The 22,148-nt window shown below is 38.0% G+C and overlaps 1 protein-coding gene across 4 annotated transcripts in view; it reads left to right on the plus strand.

Annotated features, from left to right (window-relative positions):
• KYNU (kynureninase) overlaps positions 1 to 22,148 on the plus strand; it is a 112,869-nt gene that overhangs the window by 8,871 nt on the left and 81,850 nt on the right. For 3 of the 4 annotated variants that reach the window (XM_008529944.2, XM_070581268.1, XM_070581266.1), the window contains exons 2-3: positions 1,602 to 1,783; positions 20,471 to 20,591. In XM_008529944.2, the coding sequence (XP_008528166.2) occupies positions 1,615 to 1,783; positions 20,471 to 20,591 (290 nt within the window). In that variant the 5' untranslated portion in view covers positions 1,602 to 1,614. The remainder of the gene's footprint in view (positions 1 to 1,601; positions 1,784 to 20,470; positions 20,592 to 22,148) is intronic. The other variant, XM_070581267.1, reaches the window with a different exon arrangement.

Below are 22,148 nucleotides of genomic sequence, written 5' to 3' on the forward strand. Positions count from 1 at the left end.
CTAAATTTCTTTCCCTTTGATTGTCTGGATTTGTCTGGTTAGTTTTCATGTTTAGCCTGCATTTGGCCTGTGAGGCTGGATCTTGACTTCCTGGGAAAGACAGCTCACTGATATACTAAGGAGGGACAGAAAGACCTGGTTAATTTTGAACAACCGTTGATTGTGCTGAGTATGCACAGCTGCAGTTAGCAAAGCTTATCTCAAAGTTTTTTCCTCTAGGGAAGAATTTTCAACTTCTTTGTTCTCAGTTTCATCCCTACCTCTCCTAGTGCATTAGCTGAACAGGCCAAGCCTATCTCTACCTCAGGACCTTAGCACTTGCTGTCATCTTCCTCCAAGTCCAGGTCTTCAGGTTCTTGACTCCATAACGTGATTCAGAAATGCTCATATATCCCTGCCTCAGAGAGTTGCACTTGGCTCCTCCCACCCAGGGGAGCTATACCATATTCCAGTGACTCTTTATCTGATTCCTCTGCCCTGTTTACTCACAGCTCTTCAAACTATCTGAAATTGCATTATTATTTTTCCATTCTTCCACTAAAGAGTAAACTCTACAAAAGACGCTACTTGTACGTTATCTTATACACTACTGTTCCACCAGTGCTTGGAGCTATGTGGTAGGTACTCAATAAATATTTGTTGAAAGAATAAATAAGAAGAAGAATGTATGAGTGGAGCCAGCAAAAGTATAAATATGTAAATAAAGTTAGCCTAAGAAGTTTTTTTTTTAATGCTACTCTTGCTCAATTTCAAAAAACTAAAACATTGGGAAATATAAATAAACAAATGTAAAACTTGAGTGAAGTCTATAAACAGATATTTAAAGCTTCATTGTAATTTACCTCCTTCAGAAAATTAAGTTGTCTTTCCAAAAAGGTGGGAAATGTTAAATGATGATTAAAGGGAGCAGAGAGTGGTTTCAAGAAACACCACAGGGTTCAGCTTGGTTTTAAAATGGTATATGTGTTTGTGAAAGAGAAGTTTCTCATTATCAGCAGCAGGTAGATCTCTTTGGTCTTCATGTGGTAAAAATTATTAATATAATTTAACGTAAAGTTACCTTTTTCATCAATATTTTCATTCACAATAAAGAATTTCTTAAGGTTCTACCGTCTATGTCCATACTTTGAAAACTATAATCCAAGAAACATTGGCAGTGGGATAGTAGAGATGGGATAGGGAATAAAACAAGCTAGGTGGGGCACTGTTTTCCGACCCTTTTCACAAAACCATCTTTACTGTTACTTCCTAGTAAGACATCTAGAGAAAAAATTGATGAAGTTATATATGTTTGAAAGTAGATAATTTGGTCCATTTTCCAGAAAATAAAAAATAGAAAGAGCTAACATATATTGAATATTTACCCTGTCCTGACCACCATTACCTAATTTAGTCCTTTCAATATCCCTAAGTTACTATTATTTTCTTTATTTTGCCCATGAGGAAAACTCAGGCATGGGATTAATGCTGTTTGGTTAATTATATTATTCCTGAGGTTGGGATGGTGGGAATCTTAGTTGAAACAAAAGCCGTTTTATCTAAAAGGCCAATTTTCTGCAGAAAACCATGATGGTGGCAAGATTATCTTTTTTCACTTTTAGAGAACAGCTTGTGATGGAGCCCTCACCCTTTGAGCTACCAGCTGACACAGTGCAACGCATTGCATCTGAACTTCGATGTCACCCAGCAGATGAGAGGGTTGCCCTCCGCCTCGATGAGGAAGATGAGCTGAGGCACTTCAGGGAGCATTTTTATATCCCCAAAATGCAGGATCTGCCTCCGAGTAAGAATACTGAAAAGGATTTTATTTTTTTTATCAATTTATTAATTTCTTTTTGCTACTGCACGTGTTTATCATAAATCTTTGAAAGTCATTGTTCTGTTACATAATAGAGCCATTACAGTTGTGTCTGAAAAACAGCAGGTTCCTGCTACTACTAAATCAACCTGTCAGCCTACCTTAGCTTCAGCTTCTTTATGTTTCCTCTCCTTTTCTGAATAAAACACTTACAGGGTTCTTACACTGTCATCTACTTCTCTGAACAATAGAGTGACTGATTGAAAATTATAGGTAGATGCATTTACTTGTTCTCTAAGCACTTAGAGCTCAAAACACTTCCTTTTCAATACAGTATTAGAATATCCCTTATTTCGTAGCACCTAGTTATAATAGCATGATATTTGTGTTAGAGGGAATATTATTTTGGGACTTGGGTATACTAAGAGCAATTTTATGTGAATAGCCATCTTTGTGTGCTGTGAGTAAAGATGACACATATAAGGCTTACCAAAGAAAAAAAAGAGAAAGAATCAAGGATTAAGAAATGCATACTGCACTTTTTTAAAAAATAATACAGTAAGCTGACTCTTTTCTTGGTTTTGAGGATGTCCTGTTTAGGAAAAACAAAACATAGGTAGCAGAAGTATAAAAATAGAAAACAATTTTTCATATTTGGCTTTGCTCCATTTTACATCAATGAAAAAGCTTACCAGGTTGAATGGAATTGATCCACCACAATGGGTTTCACATATTTTATAATAGAGCCTAATTTCCATTTTTCTTCAGATTAAATGAGGTAGTTATAATTTTTGATACTTTTATAACCCAAGAGCATCAGCTAATATAATTTTAGGTTGAGAGTGGGTCACATAGCCGTCTTATTGGCTTATATGTTATTATGTAACACAAGATAGCACCCTGTAGAATTATGGAAGGATGAAATAAGAGAAAGCCCTACATCCAATTTAAAGTTATTTAATATCAATTGAGGGAGACCGATAAAAATGGCAGCTATATGAGATCAAATAAAACGGGGCTATAGTGAAGTGATCTGAGATTACAGGAAAAATCTAGGTCTTTCTAGAATCTAGAATGAAAGCACATTTTGATTTGTGTCTAAAGGGAAAGAAGAACCATTAATGTATGAAAAATGATGAAGTTAAGTCTAGGGCTATTCTTGCCGCGATGGGAGGGAAGGTGCCCAGTGACAGGCAGCACACAGCGCGGAAGTCCTCTGAAATGCCTGTAATCCACTTGAGACAAGTCAGCTCTGCCCCAATGTGCTCTCTAGCCTACCGGCTGGCTGCCTGGGAAGTTTGATCAACTCTTAGTTCAGAGATGACAGCAGAACCCTGGATAGTCACAGAGCTTAAAGCTGCCTTCTCAGCACGCAACAAGCATAAATCGGGAATCAGGGCTTTAGAACTTTATGACACTTATTAAAGGTATAATTTCCTTAGAATTTAAAAAATGTTATTTTATTCCTTTTCCTGAGTAACAAGAGAAACAGACATAACAAAATAAACAAACAAAAATACAAACAAAATCTTTCAATGAGGTTGGATGATAGTATTACAGAGAGAACATGGCAGAAACACTGAGGAGAGAAAATGGCTAGTGGACAATTGTGGCTGCAGCTTGGGCTGAGATGTCTTGGGAAATGATGCTAAATAATGGACACATCTAGACACACATTTATGAGCAATGACTACCTCCTGGACACTGGGCGTGATGCATTAAGGAGTTTTTTCTTTGTCTCCTTCTTTTCTTATGACGCCTTTCTTCGATACAATAGAATTAGGGATATTGAGGTAGGGTCTAACCCTGAATTTCCAGGAGCAAAAGACTGTTGAAATGAACATGTATACAGAAAGTTGAAATCCTATTTTGAATTTATTACTTTTTCCATTATTGAACCTAAGAATCATTAACTAACATATCTTTCATCCTCATGTTGAGTCACTTTCATTCAATAAGTATTTGTTAGTTACTTTTGCACCTTCCCCCTCATGCTTTGAAACTTGCTTTCCAATCCATCTCTCCCAGTCCCAGCTCAATGGTCCTGCGGCATAAACAACTGACAAAACTCATAGCGTCTGTCCTGGGAGGCACTGTGGCCTGAGATTGCTGTGAATTCCTGCCTCTAACTCTCTAGTTGTGTGAATTTTGAGAAGCAAGTGGCCTCTCAGAGCCACAGTTCCTCATCTGGAAAAGACAAATACTGCTTCAAAATGTTTAGAGTCTTTCTGAGGACAAAAATAATATTATGTTAAGTGAACCTAGAATAGGGCCAGAATGTTAATTTCTTTGTTCTTTTATTACAGACTTTTAACTTTAATAGGAATTTTGAATACCAGGTCAACACAGGAATATTCTAAGTATTGAGATAATTTATTCAGTAGCCAGGTAAAGATATCATTGTACATATAATCACTTCATTATACTTAAAAGTTGACTCAAGTGTCCTGATTATAGGTGTAACAATTTGTTCTAATTAGATATCCAATAGAAAACATATAAAGAAAATAACAACCTTGAATAAGTTATTGCTGATTCTTAAAGAAATGTAAAGGGAAAGAGGATGAATTGATTGAATAAAGAATTTAACAATTTCATTTTTTCAAAAAATACAGTTTTGAATGGTTTGTTTTGTTTTTTTTTTTTTGAAATTTACTTCATTAACCCCAAGAGTTCTTCTGAATTAGTTATTGTCAAAGTGTGTGGTCTCCTGACCAGCTGTAGGAGGATCACCAGTGAATTTACTAGAACTTACAAGTTCTTGAGTCCCACCTCAGAAGTACTAAATTGGAGATTTTGCGGGGAGCCGGTCATCTGTTCTAGATCTCTTTAGGATGGTGTCATAGACAGTTGGATCAATTAACTACTATTCCCACTATTCTCACTCGAGGTGCTTCTTACTCTCTGACAGTTCATCCTTTCAACAAATATTCCTTAAGCATTTACTCTGTTCAAGACACTATTCTCAAAATAGTTTATCAGTGAACTGAAGAGCAAGGTTGTTACGTACACTAGTATGAGGAAGGAGAGAATAAACACATTTACAAGCAACTTAATAGATGCTCTACTCTCAGGTACTGCTCTAAGTGTTGTGACGGCTGGGAGAGTGGGAATCGTGCTGTTTTACCCAAGGCAGTCTGGGAGGGAAACACTGATGAGATGACGTCTGAGCAGAGATGAGAATGAAGTAAGGGAGTGAACCTCATGGATATAGAGGTGACGATGAGATCAGTGGCTGTTTAAGTTTGCACTTTGCTAGAGCACCAGGCTCAGGGGCAGATGGTGTTGAAATTTCCTTCTTTTTTTTGACAAGACAAGAATTCCTCACAAATCCAGTACTTCCTTTCTTATTAAAATCTTCCGAGAGGGGCTAGCCTGGTAGCATAGCAATTAAGTTCATGCACTCTGCTTCAGAGACCTGGGGTTCCCTGGTTCAGATCTTGGGTGTGGACCTACACACAGCTTATCAAGCCATGCTGTGGCAGGCATCCCACATATAAAGTAGAGGAAGGTGGGCACAGAGGATGTTAGCTCAGGGCTAATCTTCCTCAGCATAAAAGAGGAGGATTGGCAGTGGATGTTAGATCAGGGCTAATCTTCCTCAAAAAAAAAAAAAAGAATTAAAAAAAGACCTTCCAAGAGCATCTAAAAACAACATTGCACCTCAAATTATTGTAAAGGACTAGAACAAATGTTCTTTAGCAATGCTAAATAATGAAAAACAAAGAAACAAGTTTTGGAAAAATGAAGATTATGACTCCGAATATAGACCAAAAAAAAACCTAAGGAAAGGCTATAAAACAGCCTGAGATTTTTGGATATTTTGCCATCAAATATGATGTTTTCTTTGGGTTTCTAATAGAAAGTTTTATCAGAATAAGTAAGTTCCCTTCTATTCCTAGATGCTTTCTGAAATACTGTTAGAAAAAAGGGTCAAAATTATTTTTACTACGCTGGTGTGGCTTTTATGTTCAACATTGTTCTGGAGGCCCATAGCCAAAAAAAACAAAACACACGCACACATGTACGCACACATATACACACATACACACACACATACACACACACACACGGAAAAAGAAAGAAAAAAGGAAGAAAAGAAGGAAGAAAGGAAGGAAAGGATGTAAGGCATAAATATGGGAAAGGATCTGTCTAAATTTTTTGAAATTATAAATATTCCTGTTTGCAACATCCTTGTACCTAAATCTCTGAGAGCATATTGGGTCGTCCCAAAAGATATATTGCTGTTGCAGAGACTCAAGACAAACTTCTTAAGGTCTTTGTATCAAAGTATCAAATTGCCTTCCAGATTTATATTTACTTTTACATGTCCCCCAGAAATAAAGGCAGTTGCTTTACTAACTCTGGGTATTAACAATTTTAAAAATCTTTGTTCATTTGATAATCAAAAACTGTTCCTTCCTTGTTTGAACTTGCATTTCTTGGGTCAGCGTTGGACATTTTTTTTTTTAATAAACTCCTTGGACATTTGCTTTGCTTTTTGTCTTAATTTCCTCTTCATGTAAGAAGTTTATATCTATCGACTTTATTTTTTAATTGATTTATCTTTTTGCAAGTCTCAGGTTTATCAACTCTTTCTATTAAATATCTAAGGGATTTTAAGTGGATTTGTCTAGTCCATGTAGATGGCCAAGAGGACTAGAAATGGATTGTAAATTTCGTGACTCCTGGCCCAGTTCTTTTGACTCAAAACTATTACATTATAAAAATTACTCTATTGAATTATAATTCACACACCATAAAACCTACCTTTTTTTTTCATGTTCTACAATGCATCCACAGGACTTATTCATCTTATAACTGGAAGTTTGTACCTTTTGACCACCTTCACCAGTTTTGCCTACTGCCCGTCCCCACCTCTGGCAACCATCAATCTGTTCTTTGTATCTAGGAGTTCAGGTTTTTTTAGATTCCACATATAAGTGGTAGCATACAGCATTTGTCTTTCTCTGTCTAACTTATTTCACTTAATATTTTAAGTGCACAGTTCAATAATTTTCAATAAGTGTATATAGTTGCAAAACCATCATCACAATCCAATTTTAGAACATTCTTCACTCCCCTTTCCCACCCCCAGCCCTAGATGGCTAGTAATCTACTAAATTGCTATTATTTTGCTCTGTATATAAGATTATTAACTCAAGGAATGTCCTTAGCAGTATGTTGTATTTGGATAATATTTTTAAGCAAATAGTTTAGAAATGATTAAAGAAGACAATTTAGGTGATACAAACTTTATTTAACACTTCATAAAGGGGCCAATCTCCATTTCCAAGGGTCCAGAGAACTACAAAACGGGGTGGAAGGCAGGAAACTTTTATAGGATAAAGAATAAAGAACAAGGAAGAGAAAATAGAAAACATCTGAATAGGTGGGGCCGCGTAGTCAAACTTGTTTGGGGTGAGAAGGAACAAGGAAATAAATATAGAGAGAGTGTAGAGTTGGCTTGGCATTTGGGGATTCGCTAACTGAATATACTGCATTCCTGGTCCAGTGGAACATTCAGAAGGACCTGAACGTTATTCAAGTTTGGGTTTGCTGTTGTGGCACCCTAGGCAGGAGCAGCCCCGTCTTGGGCCTAAAAGTTATTTCAACAGTGTTCCTATCACTGTTCCTTTCACACTCAAATATTTCCCTCCTTTAATTTTATCACATATTCAGGAAAAATGAATCAATCGCCAACCAACTTTAGCAAGTTAAAGTTAATCCTGTCCAAACAAGAGCTACTATTACTCTGAATTTGTGATATACTCTCAGATAAAATGGGCATAGGAAACTGTCATGCTTGACTTTATCTCCGGGGCTCCCGTGTAACATCACAGAGCCTCTTCACTCAACCAGCGTGAGGCTGACAGTGACAAGTATGAGGTGTCAGTGAATGCAGCCTGAGAAAGTGCGCTTTTCAACATCAACTAACTAACTAACTAAACTAACTAAAACAACTAACTAAATAAACAGCTAATACTATGTTAAATAAAGGCTTTAACCAGTTCTAAAAAGACTTATATTTATGACTATGTGATTTTAATAATGACTTAAATATCTAATTTCCATAAGAAAAACAATTAAGATGATTTCTTAGTAAAAGTTTAATTTTTCAGACATTTTGAACTTCTCGTGGCGCTTGTATTCTGCAATTTAGTCGACTTATTTGTAATCTTTTCTTTTGTAGTAGACTATCTGCTCCCTGAGAGTAGAGTCTGTCTTATTTCTCTGCATATGAGTGGAGTCATCTAGGCATAAGGTAGGGTGGAGGCAACCAATGAGGTCTTATCCCTCAGGGGGAACAGCATTTGCAAAGACACAAGGAAGAGAAAGCATAGTTGCTTTGACCTCTAGGAATAGTTTTACATGATCAAAAGATATCACATAGATAAGTGGGTGTGGGTAAGTAATAAATAGTAGGGTATATAATAGGGTAAATAGGAAAGGAAGATAATTGATATAATAGGATAAATAGAAAATAGGTGGGTGTGGGCAACTGGCAATAAGGCTGAAGAATTAGAGAGGTTTTTATTAACTACTCTATAATGTTTGAAATGTATGCAGAGTTTAGACACAGCTGTGGAAAATATTTAAGCTTGGAACAACAAAATTGTGTATTTACATTACAAATATCATTTCATCAACAGTGTAGAATCATTTTGAAGGGAGCAAAAATAGAATTAAGGAAACGATTTAAAATATTTTTCAAAGATCCAAAAGGAATTGTGAAAATCCAAGTAAATGCATTGAAGGTGAAAAAAAGAAGAGATTCAAGAAATATTTGAAAGACTCATGGAATAAACCTGAATGCATTCTGTATTGAATAAGCTGTTAAGTAGAAGAAACATAGTAGGAGTCAAACTTTTTGACTTAGGTACATAGTGGTGACATTTACTGATATGAATAGCTTGTTTGGGAACTGTTTATTTGAAGAGAACTCAGGTTTTTTTCTCTCTTGCTGCTCTGCCATTTGAGGTCTTAACTCAGAGTCCAGGAAGTTGGCCATTATGTTTCAAGCAGTAGAAAGCAGGTAGGGTCAAAGAAGAAAAGACAAAGAGTGCATGTGTGCTCTCACTTGAAAAATGTTCCCAGAAGTAGCCTCATTGTGTATCTACCTACCTGCCATGGGCCAGTTGTCTGGTCATGGCCTCACCTCTCTGCAAAGAAGACTGAATATAAAACATCATTTTTGTGATTGGAAGCCACATGCAAAGCTATCAACTCTCTTAGTATAGAAGACGACTAGAATGAATTTAGGGCACAGCTAGCAGTTGAGTTCAGTTTGCAGATAAAAAGCTGAGTCATCAGCATTTAGGTAATAGTTGAAGCTGTGGGTGGGGGTGATATTACCCAGGCATCTCACCTAGAGTTAAAAGAGGCTGGTAAAAACAAAATTTAAAGCACTGACAAAGGAAGAAGAACTCTAGAGAGACAGAGGGAACGAGGAAAATGTGGTGTTCTCAAACCAAGTGAATAGATAGGTTCAAGGAAATGGGAGTACTTGTCAGCATCACACATCACAGAGAGTTTACAATAGGCCTTTCCTTTTAGCAGTTAAAAGAGCATTATTGGGGTACACCTGGTAGTGCAGTGGTTAAGTTCACATGATCCGCTTCAGTGGCCTGGGGTTTGCTGGTTCAGATCCCCGGTGTGGACCTACACACTGCTTGACAAGCCATGCTGTGGCAGGCATCCCACATACAAAGTAGAGGAAGATGTACATGGATGTTAACTCAGGGCCAATCTTCCTCAGAAAAAAAAAAAGGAAGAGCCTTATTAATAGTTTAACTTTAACAACTTTATTGAAATGACAAGGAGGAAAACTATTTTTCTGGAAGTAATTGAAGGAGTGAAATACTAGAACAAAGGAATGTCTTTGTCTAAGGAAGACAGGGGTTGCCTATGCTTTTACATTAAGAAAAAGAAGTCGTGAGAGAGTGAGACAGAGAGAGAAGTGAATGTGATGTAGGGCCAGCCAGCATCTATACTGGATCTATTGTCTGCCCCCACCTTTTTCACCTCAGGGAACCCAAGGCCCTAAAATAATGTAAGTTGCTAAAGACATTCTTTGCTTAATCTTAAAAGATTTATTGGCCCCAGTGTTCAAGGTCAATATGATTCAGATTGAGATTTCATGAAGAAATCTGGTCTTCACCCAACCATCCCATCTTTCTGGCAATGTCTTACCACACCCGCCACAGCCTGAGGTCAAAGGACTGGGAAAAGAAAGATTTTTAGGGGCTGGCCTGGTGGCGCAGCAGTTAAGTACACACATTCCACTTTGGCGGCCCAGGGTTCACTGGTTCGGATCCTAGGTGCGGACATGGCACCAATTGGCAAGCCATGCTGTGGCAGGCGCCCCACATATAAAGTTAGAGGAAGATAGGCATGGATGTTAGCTCGGGGCCAGTCTTCTTCAGCAAAAAGAGAGGTTTGGCAGCAGATGTTAGTTCAGGGCAAATCTTCCTCAAAAAAAAAAGAAAGATTTTTATTAGGAGAGTTTAGACTTTAACCTTTCGTGGGGCAAAGTCTGATCTTACCTGGCCTTGTGAGCTCTTTTCCGTAGGGAATTTGGTCCTCAAGTGTGTGGAGTATTCCTTTGTAAATTCTCAAAATACAGAGGGTCCTTCCATCACATGCTATCCCACTCACCATTCCAGATCCCAGAAAGGACTATTAGGTTCACAATTGGACAAGAATATATAAGGAGGGTATGCAAATGACTGTAGTGATCATATATTTTTCTCCAGCTTCTTCTCAGAATTATATTCAAAGTCCAAGGAGATTTTTGGGACCGCAGCCTTGTATTCCTATAAAGAAAAATGACACCAATATTCCCTCAGAATAACACTAGGAAACTTAATCTTATAAGGCACACAGCAACACAAAAAAGTCTTCACTCATTACATTCTAAATAACTGTAACGAGAAAAACAGACTTTTTCTTTAGCAAAATGCACAAATCACACAGCTCTGAATTTTACAATATGAGCATGTCTGTGTAACAAGATCTTCGATCAAGAAACAACATTCTCAGCACCTGGAAAACTGCCTTGTATCCCGTTCGGGTGCTATTCCCCTTGGGGTGGACCACTATTTCTATAGCCAGTATTTGAATATCTACTTTCAAGTTTCATCTAAAATCCACTCCAAGCTGTTACTTGTTCAAGGACTCAAACATAGGGATCTGGGCTAACCCGTCTGAAGGAGACAGCTCGTACATGTTTTTCTACTCTGCCATGATGTTTTTTTTAACTAATACTATAGTCCAGTTCTTTAAGCCAGACACAGTTAAATTGGCCCTTGTCCTCTTTAATTCTCCTATTCCTGCTCAACCTTCTCTTTATCAGAAGGCTACTGGACCACAATGTTTCTTGAATATTTTTTTCCACTTCATCCTACGATCTGCTCTCATCCACCCATCTAAGAACCTGTCCCCAACTTAGGAAAGAATGGTGGAATCCTTTCTTACCTAATGACAGAAGTACAAAGTAAATTACTTGTTCATTAGGAGAGTTTATTATTAATATTACCATTTAAATTTACATTCTGTAAAACTGGTTTTTTTTTGGTATACAGTCTACCAATTTTAACTCCTATGTAGAATCATATAAACACATCTCCTATCAGTATATAGAACAGTTTCATCACCTCCCCAAAAAAACTTCATACTCGCCTTTTGTAATCAATCCCTCTTCTACACCACTAACCTCTGGCAACCACTGATCTATTTTTCTATTGATATAGTTTGCCTTTTCCAGAATGTAATATAAAATGAACTATATACTGCGGCCGGCCTTGTGGCCGAGTGGTTAAGTTCGCGCGCTCCGCTGCGGCGGCCCGGGCTTTCGCTGGTTCGCATCCTGGGCACGGACATGGCACCACTCATCAGGCCATGTTGAGGCAGCGTCCCACATGCCACAGCTAGGAGGACCTGCAACTAAGATATACAACTATGTACCAGGGGGATTTGGGGAGATAAAGCAGAAAAAAAAAGATTGGCAACAGTTGTTAGCTCAGGTGCCAATCTTTGGGAAAAACAAAATGAATTATATACTATATGCAGTCTTTAGGGACTGGTGTCTTTGAGATTCACCAAACTTGTATCAATAATATCCCTTTTTATTATTACTTTATAGTATTCTATTGTAGGGATGCACCACAGTTGTTTATCGATTCCTCCAGAAAGGACCTTTGAGTTGTGTCCAGTTTTGGTGATTATGAATAGCTGCGGTAAACATTCATGTCAGGATCTTGTGCGAACACAGATTGTTTATCAAACTGATTTGGTGTTGCGAAACGTCAGACAGTAGAAATTTTACTCTTCGCAGGCCACATACCTTCATTTTCTCTTCTTTTTGTCCTTCTTCTTCCATTTAAAAATGTGAAAACATTCTGAGCTTGCAGGCCATACGAAAAAGGCCATGGGCTGGAGTTGGCACATATCAACCCCTGCTCTAGCATACTACAAGTTGATTGGGGGGTCATCCTGAAAATGTGCTTTTAACTTTATGAGGAACCGCCAAACTCTTTTCCAGAGTGGCTGTCCCATTTTGCATTGTGCATTCCTACTAGCAATGTACAGGAGTATCTATTTTTCCGCCATCATTACCAGCAGTTGATATTGTCAGATTTTTGTTATTTTTCTTTTGTTTTTTAGCCAATGTGTGTAGTAATATCTTATTTTGGTATTCATATACATTTCCCTAAGGGCTAACGGACTTGAGTATTAATTGTTTCATGTGCTCATGTATGTATCACCTTTAAAAAAAGCTCTCAAATCTTTTGACCATTTTTAAAATTGAGTTGTTTTTCTTATTGTTGTGTTTTGAGTTCTTTATATGTTCAGTATACAAGTCATTTGTTAAATAAGTAATATGAAAATATTTTCTCAACGTTTGTAGCTTATCTTTTTTTTTTGTAGCTGATCTTTTAATTCTCATTCGCAGAATAATGGTTTTTCATGTCAAGGTTGCCTAATATATTGATATTTTTCTTTTATGGATTGTTCATTTGGTGCCATATCAAAGAACTCCTCACCTAACCATAGGTCCCAAAGACGTCTTCATCCCATGTTTATTCAGAAGTGTGTTGTTTAATTTCCAAGTATTTGGATATTTTTCAGTTTTCTTTTTATTACTGATCTCTAGTTTAATTCTGTTGTGGTCACAAAACATTCATTGTATCGTTTCAGTTCTTTTACATTTGTTCAGTTTGTTTTCGACCCAGGATAACAGTCTATCTTGGTTAACTCTCCACGTGGATTTAAAAGAATGTTTATTCCACTGTTATTTGCTTGTGCAGTTATTTTATTTTTTTCCGCCCCAAATCCCCCCAGTACCTAGTTGTATATTTTAATTGTGGATCCTTCTAGTTGTGACATGTGGGACGCCGCCTTAGTGTGGCCTGATGAGCGATGCCATGTCTGTGCCCAGAATCCGAACCAGCGAAACCCTGGGCCGCGAAAGTGGAGCCCGCGAACCTAACCACTCCGCCACGGGGCCGTCCCGGCTTGTGCATTTAAAAGAATGTTTACTCTGCTGTTTGCCGGAGTGTTCTATAAATGTCAGTTACATTCTTTTGCTTGGAGGGTGTTTTTCAGTTCCATATCCCATCTGATTTTCAATTTACTTATTATATCAACTAATGAGAGAGGACTGTTGAAGTCTTCAACATTAATTGTGGATTTATCCATTTCTCCCTTCAGTTCTATCCATCCTTGCTTTGACATATAAAATCTTTGACATACATCTGTTGATACATGCATCCACATTTGGGATTCACATTTGCGATTTTCCCTTCTTTTTGTCCTTCTTCTTCCATTCACATTTGGGATTGTTACATCTTCTTGTTGAACTGACACGTTTTTTCCCGTTCTCTTCCATGGTAGCCACCAGTCAATCCTATGACAGTGGGGGCAGTTATAACAGCAGCAGCTGAACAGGTACATTAATCACTGAGAAAGGAAACCCTTCTCTAATCAGAGGAAGGATCGTTTTAAGAATATAGGATAACTCTGGTTGCTTTTGTTGGCACTCTGTCCTCTTGCTTCTGGGCACCAGAAGAGATCATAATCATGGGAAGTGCATAACAAAATCGGTAAATTAAAGTGTTAGTTTTCTAGCCAGAGGAAAACGAAGGTGGGCCTCTGGGAGCAGGAAAGTGTTAGGCCTATTGCAAAGAGAGAGCTTCAGAAAATGATCCTTTGAGTCAAGTGACCCCCGTGAAAAGTGGAAGAATTTAAATCACTCCAAAAGGATGCTACCTGAGAAGGCTGCTTGTTGAATTATGCTAACATCAGCAGAAAGAGTCTGGAAATATACTGTAAGAAGTGGGAGGTGGTGGTAGTGGGCAGGATCAAAAGACTCAGCTGAAGTGTGCATTGACTACTTCAGGCAACTGGAGGTTGGAGGTCTCCAGTGAAGAGGGATTTCTAAAGAACCCACAAAAAAGCACGTCATAAGGGAAAGAGCTACTAATATAAAGGCATCAAAGCCACATTAAAGTTTGCTTACCTTTATTTTCTCACTCCATTGGAGGAATTAAAGGCTGCAGCAGTGAGAAACAGGCAAAACAAACTACAATAGACAGGTTCTTTTGTTCCAGACTACAATTTTCTGAAGTAAACTAGCCCCTAGCTGGAGATGGAGAGAAGCTTTGAATCTGAAGTCACGTTAAAATTTTGATTTATATTTAAGAAGCAAAAAAGAAACTGGTTCCTCAGTTAGACTTGGAACATATAAATAAACTAAAAACGTAAGCTAATAAGGTCTAGAATGATGGACATTCCTGTGCATTAAAATGTTACTCAGAAGCGGGGCTGGCCCCGTGGCTGAGTGGTTAATTTCGCGCGCTCCGCTGCAGGCGGCCCAGTGTTTCGTTGGTTCGAATCCTGGGCGCAGACATGGCACTGCTCATCAAACCTCGCTGAGGCAGCGTCCCACATGCCACAACTAGAAGGACCCACAATAAAAAATATACGACTATGTACCGGGGGGCTTTGGGGAGAAAAAGGAAAATATAAAAAAAAATTTAAAGAAAAATGTTACTCAGAAGCAATCAAGGGAATCTCTAGAATCATGAGCTCTATAGAAATCACATCGCAAACTTTGTCAAGAGATGAGACTTGCAGACAAATGGCTTTAAAACTGTTGACTTAGGCTTAATTGAGGTGATGCCTATTTGCAGAAAGCTGAAACTCAAGTTCTTAGGCCATTTGAAGCCAAGTGAACCCTTAAGGAGGGTGTTGTGTGTTGAATTGCGTTCCCTAAAAGTTGACATGTTGAAGTGCTAATCCCTAGTACCACAGAATGTGACCTTATTGGGAGATGGAGTCTTTATGGATGTGATCAGGTCACCACGAGGTCTTAGGGTGGGTGCTAATCCAACGTGACATTTAAAAAGGGGAAATTTGGAGACCGGCACGGAGCCATGCAGGGAGAACACCTGTGAACATGAAGATGGCCACGTACAAGTCAAGCAGAGAAGCCCGGAACAGATCCTTCCCTCCCAGGTCTCAGAGGAACAAACCCTACCAACCCCTCAATTTTAGACTTTTACCCACAGAACTGTGACATCATAAATCTCTATTGTTTATTGTAAAGCCCAATTTGTGGGACTTTGTTACAGAAGCCCCAGCAAACTAAGACAGAGGATTTATGACGGGAAGCAAGTATTCCCAGCTCAAGGAGGATTCACAGAAGATGGAGATTTGACTGATAGAGGAAATTCATGAACTCTCAGCCTACCTAATCTGTGCTAGAATTTGGAGAGTGACCCTATAACCAGGGTTACCAAACATTTTTTGTAATACAGTTTTACAAGAACCCAGCCACATTTATTTATTTACATATTGTCCTATGGCTGTTTTTATGCTACAGTGACAGAAATGAGACATTACAGCAGAGATTGTATGGCCCACATAGCCTAAAATATTTACTTTCTGGCTTTTTACAGAAAAGGCTTGCCTTGCCCTGCCTAGAGCAAGATCACTGGTTGGGAAGCCTGCCTACCAGGGACTAATAGAGAGAGTGCAGTAAATGGTCTGATCTGGACACAAAAATCACAGGATCTTTAGAGCAGAACACCTCTCAGTGTTTTCTCAGAGTAGACCTGGACAGTACGGATTAAGAGGAAGAATTTGAGACACTTCGTTTGCCTCAACCCCAAAACAGATGGAACCAAATCTAAGGGAAGAAGATGTTCCTGAGAAAAAGAAGCAAAGGCACTATAAGAAGAAGAGTTGGAAAAGAAGAGTTAATCACATTCTTTTGTGGGGTTTTTTGGGCTTTTTTTCCGAGGAAGATTAGCCCTGAGCTAACATCTGCCAATCCTCCTCTTTTTTCTGAGGAAGACTGGCCCTGAGCTAACATCCGTGCCCATCTTCCTCTACTTTATATGTGGGATGCCTACCACAGCATGGCGTGCCAAGGGGTGCCATGTCCGCACTGGGGATCTGAACTGGTGAAACCCGGGCCACTGAAGTGGAACACGCCCACTTAACCGCTGTGCCACCCGGCCAGCCCCTAATCACATTCTAAAGGCATTGTGACTTAACCAAGGTTTTGGGACTCACCAAAATGATGTGTTAATCAAACAGAAGTTTATTTTGAAAAGAGAGAGATTACAGTAAGCTCGATGTCCTTTGTGAGAACGTCATTGAAGTGAGGGCGAAAACCAAGAGGACTATTGAAAAATTACAAAAGCTTATGCCCAAATTGGCAACTCCTACTTCAAAGAAAATAAATATGAATGCCATCATTTCTAAATTATGTATTTTGGCAGAACACCAATCCTCAATATATTAAAAAATTGTTAGCAGACAGAAAATATCCTGAGGAACAAGAATGCCCAGTTTATGTCAATACTAATTTGACTTTGGAAGAAAGAATAAATGCAGTGAATGTTTTCAGAAAAGACACTCATCCCAGGTCATGAAGCTGAAGTTATAAACAAGCCATCCAACAGAACCCACAAAACGTTGAGTTGTGTAACGGCCTGAAAGACTAGGCAGTCTTTCACCAGCACTGAAAGACTAGGAAGTGTGTTCTCATCTAGAGCTCACCCATTCTCCTGGATGTATTCCAGAAGTCTCTAGACTTGGGGTCTAGCTATAAAGAAGCAGCAGATGATTATTAGTAATGATTGATCTGACAATCAATAACAAATGACATGACAACCTTGAGGATGGGAAGCTGTGAGTTGTGGCTGATCCTGAAGTTCATCAAATAATGAGTATCCTAACCAAGGAGCTCCTCTTGGCACAAATGCAGAACAACTCCCAGACACTCAGGGACCGTGTAAAGAATCTTGTAATTGAAGAAGATCTAGAAGCTGATCACGATTTGAGAATGCCTTGTTCAACTTATTTCCCTCCCCCTTCATATATGGGATGCGGAAAGAGTTGCTGGGCTGCAACAAACAGTAAGGAGTAGAAAGGAGAGAAGGGGATAAAGGAGAACAACTTTGATCCATATAATTATAACCATCTGTGTGTGTGATATACTCTTTGCACAGCAGCTGTCTGCGGGCCCTCTCAGCATCCTCAAGGACTCTTTGCTGCTGTCACTTGAATTCTCTATCTCCTCCTCGCAACACCCTCCCCCCAACCAAGCTATCATTTCTCATAGTTGGTTCCTGGCAGAGGAGTTGTGAGGGGGTAGTGTAATAGGTATGTATGAAGGCGAGGGGTTCTACTCAACCTCAGATCCCAACTGTCCTTTTCACATTGCTGACTTCGTTCTCTCATTTCTCCAAGAAAACAAGACATTCTGGCAGTACTATGAAAGAGAGAGAGAAAAGAAAAAGAATCTGTAATGCCTACAAGTATGGGACTTGCAGGAAATATACAGGTGGAGGATGAATGGGTCTTAAGTAAACCTTGTTTGAAGGGCAGTGGTGTGAGAAAAACACTCATTCATAATTTATTCTACAGAACCCAACTGTAAAATAAACCAGTTCTATGTGTTTATTAAGATTAAAAGGAATGAGAGATCATTATGGGAAAGAGGATCTTTTATTTGGTGCAATTAAAAACTTATTCTTATTAATGTCCTCATAATGGTCTGGTTACTGTATTTATTTGAATGCTCAGTTGAAATTTGAGCCACGGTATGCCAATTAAAATATACAATAATGGGTATAATTTGCAATCTCACCCTGAAGGTATAAAAATGATATAGATTTTGATTTTTTTAAATGGAGTCAAATTGGACACCTACTAGATTTCTTGGAAAATTTTAGTTCCTTTATTTTAGGATTTCTCTCCGCTCTTCCTAGGGCTCCACAAACTTTTGGAGGCCTCTTGGTGTCCTAGAAAGAAGTCTGTGAGGCCAGGAGGAATACTCTTGCTTCTCCTTGCCCCAACTTCTATGGCCATTTGATGGCAAGTGGCTTCACTGGCAGCAGCTTCTTCTCCCCATCAGTCTATTATCCAGTCCCCAAACATATCCATGGAAAGCCCTGGAATCTTCAGTGGAGGTACTTGCAGAGGAAACACTTCATTCTCTCAGTCTTCTGAAAAGCACCTACATCAAGTTGGTCCATGAACTTTTTCTTCAGCCCTTGGTGCCCTCTTCCCTGTTCTTCCTTAGAACCCTAAGCTGCTGTAGGGAAGGAAAAATAACTTTTCCCTCTACCTTTCTAAGTTCTCAGCTAAGGCCTTGAGACAAAAGACTGATTAATGGTAGAAAAGCATAGAAAATTTTTTATTACAAGTTTTACGTGACATGGAAGACCTCATAAGGAAATGAAGACCCAAAGAAGCAGTTAAACCTGAATGTTTTTGTGCTAAGTTTGATGAAGAGGGGAAAGTCATGCAAAAATGTGATAAGATAAAGGGTATGAGCTGAGTGTAGTAAAGTGGGGGAAACAACAAGGCCTATTTGTTCCACTTCCTCCCAGTGTCTTGGAGATAAGGACATATAGGGAGGGCACCTCTTGCATGAGTGTTTTATGACATGCTTAGAGGAAAAGCAGAAAGACTTTTCTGCACATATCATGTCTCAAATTGCTTCAGCTTAAAATATTCAGTATGCCAAGCTGCCATGTTTTGGGGTGGCGTGTCCTGAACCCCATGACTGCCAAAAGCATCAGCTTTTTATAACAAACTTGCTTATGATTCTTCAGACAGAAGAGAAAGCTAGGGCCCCAAGGTTTAGGGTCCTGCTTGTCTTTCATGTTGTATAGATCTGATGGAACTGGGCTGGAGAGTGGTGGGTTATCTCTTCATTCTGGTGGGTCTTTACCAAATGCACTTTCTTAATATTCTAACCTACCATATTACCTAGTGCCAGTTGATGGTTCACATAATGCCATTTGATGTACTTTGAGACTTTAAAAAAAAAAAAAAACGCTCAACCAAGTGAAAAGAATGTAGTGAAAGTAGAAGGGGAACCATACTGTGGGCTGGCATGGGACAAGATAATTTAGTTTACAATTCTGCTTTTCTTTCACGTTGAATACAATTTTAAAATGATTTTCTAAATAAAAGCAGCCTGCTACCTATTTGTCTGTAAAAGCATCAGCAATAAAAGAACAAGACAATGCAACAGAAGCAGAGATCTAGATGGTTGCCTCATCCCCCTGCGTCACTGATGGGGCTGAAAGGCACAGAATATGTTTAGTCTTCGAACTGTACTTATTTGAATGCTTACTTGAAATTTGGGCCATGGTACACCAATTAAAAAGCTCTGAATTCTAAATAAAATCCTTCAATATTTGTTCTCTAGGTCAACAAAGAACTGTCAATAAATCCAATTTAAAGGTGTGAATAATTTTTACATCTCTTATTGGGTCAGATTTAAGGGAACCCAATGAAAAAGAGGCACAGTATCTATAAGGGATCAGGTTGAAATAGACGGTATGCCTTTAAAAAGTCTGTAGAGGTTTAATTAAGCAATCTAAAGTAAAGACAAGTATATTACCAAATGATACCAATGAAATATCAGCAAGAAGGGATCTTTTTCCCATAGAATTAAGAGAAAACTTAGTAGAATGCAATGATAAACTTGTGCATTTCTGGACTATATTTTAAGCATGTGGATTGGTTTGCTAGTGGAACTGCATTCATTGCAGGGGAGAGTTGTAAGATAGACAAATCACTTAAGTTCTGATTTATTTGAATAAAAAGTAGGTATAGAGAACAATCGTTGCCTATATATCTATTAATATAGAGGTACAAAGGTATAGAATGAAAAAATATAAAAATCCAATATATCTACTTCAGATATGTAATTATTTAGATATTATTTGCCATATCTACACCACCAATAAATGCAGAAGGTTAGTACTTGCCTAAATTCTCGTAACTTTCTACTATGACTAAATAGGCTGATATACTTCCTGTCAAAATTCTGTTTTTAACTCTTTTCTGTTGCCTTTGGCTATTTATGATTGGGAGTAGTTGCTAATTTAGATTTCCTCATGGAGCACAATAAATATGAAAGATCTCAGCAAAAGCTTCTACAGGTTTAAATTATTTTTTTAAATATAAATATAAAAGATTTATTATTTTTCAGAAAGCCTGATGCTATCCTTGGGAAGCATTGTAAGTTATTTATTATTGTTCTTGGAGTTAATTATATTAATTGTTGGTAGTGGATTAACAATGCCAAATAGAAGTGTTAATTAGTTGAATAAGCATTTTTTACATTTTCTTCTCTTTCAGTTGATTTATCTTTAGTGAATAAGGATGAAAACGCAATCTATTTCATGGGAAATTCTCTTGGCCTTCAACCAAAAATGGTTAAAACATATCTGGAAGAAGAATTAGATAAGTGGGCCAAAATGTAAGTATTATTGCAAAAGCTATCATTCAACACCTCTTACAAGAATTTAAAAAATCACACTTGGTTGTCTAATATTTGAAAAGATGTGTAATAAAATCTTAGAAGTTTAGGGCAGAGAGGAACCTTAGGGATCATGTCATTCAATACTCTCCCCTTATTGCTGAAATAGCTAAGAATCAGTATGATCATATGGTAAATTACTGACAGAGTCAAGAGGAAAACGTAAAATATTTAAAAATTTCAATCCCTTGGGGCCAGCCCGGTGGTGTAGTGGTTAAGTTTGTGCTCTCTGCTTTGGCGGCCCAGGGTTCATGGGTTCAGATCCCAGGCACAGACCTACACATCACTCATCAAGCCACGCTGTGGAGGCAACCCACATACAAAAGAGAGGAAGACTGGCACAGATGTTAGCTCAGGGCCAATCTCCCTTACCAAAAAAATAAAATAAAATAAAAATAAATAAACATTAAAAAAAAGTTAAGTCCTTCTTCTGAGTTGACACATCTAAATCATATGCAATCATTTTATTTTATTTCTTTAGTGACTAACAAGGGAGTTAATATTTAGGATTCAATTTAGCATTTTCATGATTAGCTCTTGGCTAAACTCTATCATACTAATTTTTATAAGTAAAGAAATAAAAATTGTTGAGGGGAGACAAGAAGTTGAGTGGAGCAGAAGGTACTTCCTTCCCAAGCTGAACGTGGTTATTGAGAAGATGCTCCATTTGGACTTAGCCAAGCAGGTTCACTCCAACCATGAAGGAATCTTGAATCAGGATGTATTTTGTTCTCCATTTCTTCTGTTCTACAGCTACTCTTCTGCTTATGAAACCCTTCCCTTTCTGCTCACCTGAGTGCTTACCCCGCTTAACCTCAACCTTCTCAACCACGCTGATCATCACTTCCAGAATGTCCATTGCATTAATAATCACTGCTCTAAGATAGGCCATTTACAGGAGTGGTATTTTCATTAGTTTCATATTCTTAGCCATATTATAAATCCCTTAAGGAAAATAACCTCCGCTTATGTGCTTCTTGTCCTTCCCTAGTAATTACTGACAAAGCTGAACTAGAAATATTTTTAAAATAGTTTAACTATTTAAAACTTTTCATATTATTTTAAAATTGTTAAATATTTAAGATAGTTAAAATAAGTAGAAATATGTTTAAAATATTTTCTGATTATTAGAATCTGAAAACTGGATACAAAGGAGGAGCCACAGCTGAAGGGCAGAAAAAAAAAAAATCAGAAAGATGAAACCAAACCAGAAAAGAATTCTAAGCAAGACATTTGGCTTTCATAGAAACTCAGAATGCCTTCTCCATCTCTCTTCATTCTTCTCGCCACCAGCCTTTCCTATTGGGAACAGTACCTCTCCAAAGTTCTGTATACACTGACTGTGCTAATGATTGCTACCGTGGTTATTAGATGGCACTGCAAAGTTCTGAATTTTAATGTTTAAAGATATAAGTTCACAATTCAATGCAAGAACGATAGAGGATTTATATAATTTACTGAGTCTGTTATAACTTTATCTGCATAACTTTTATGCAT

The sequence above is a fragment of the Equus przewalskii genome, chromosome 17 (assembly GCF_037783145.1).
Source record: "Equus przewalskii isolate Varuska chromosome 17, EquPr2, whole genome shotgun sequence".
Lineage (NCBI taxonomy): Eukaryota > Metazoa > Chordata > Mammalia > Perissodactyla > Equidae > Equus > Equus przewalskii.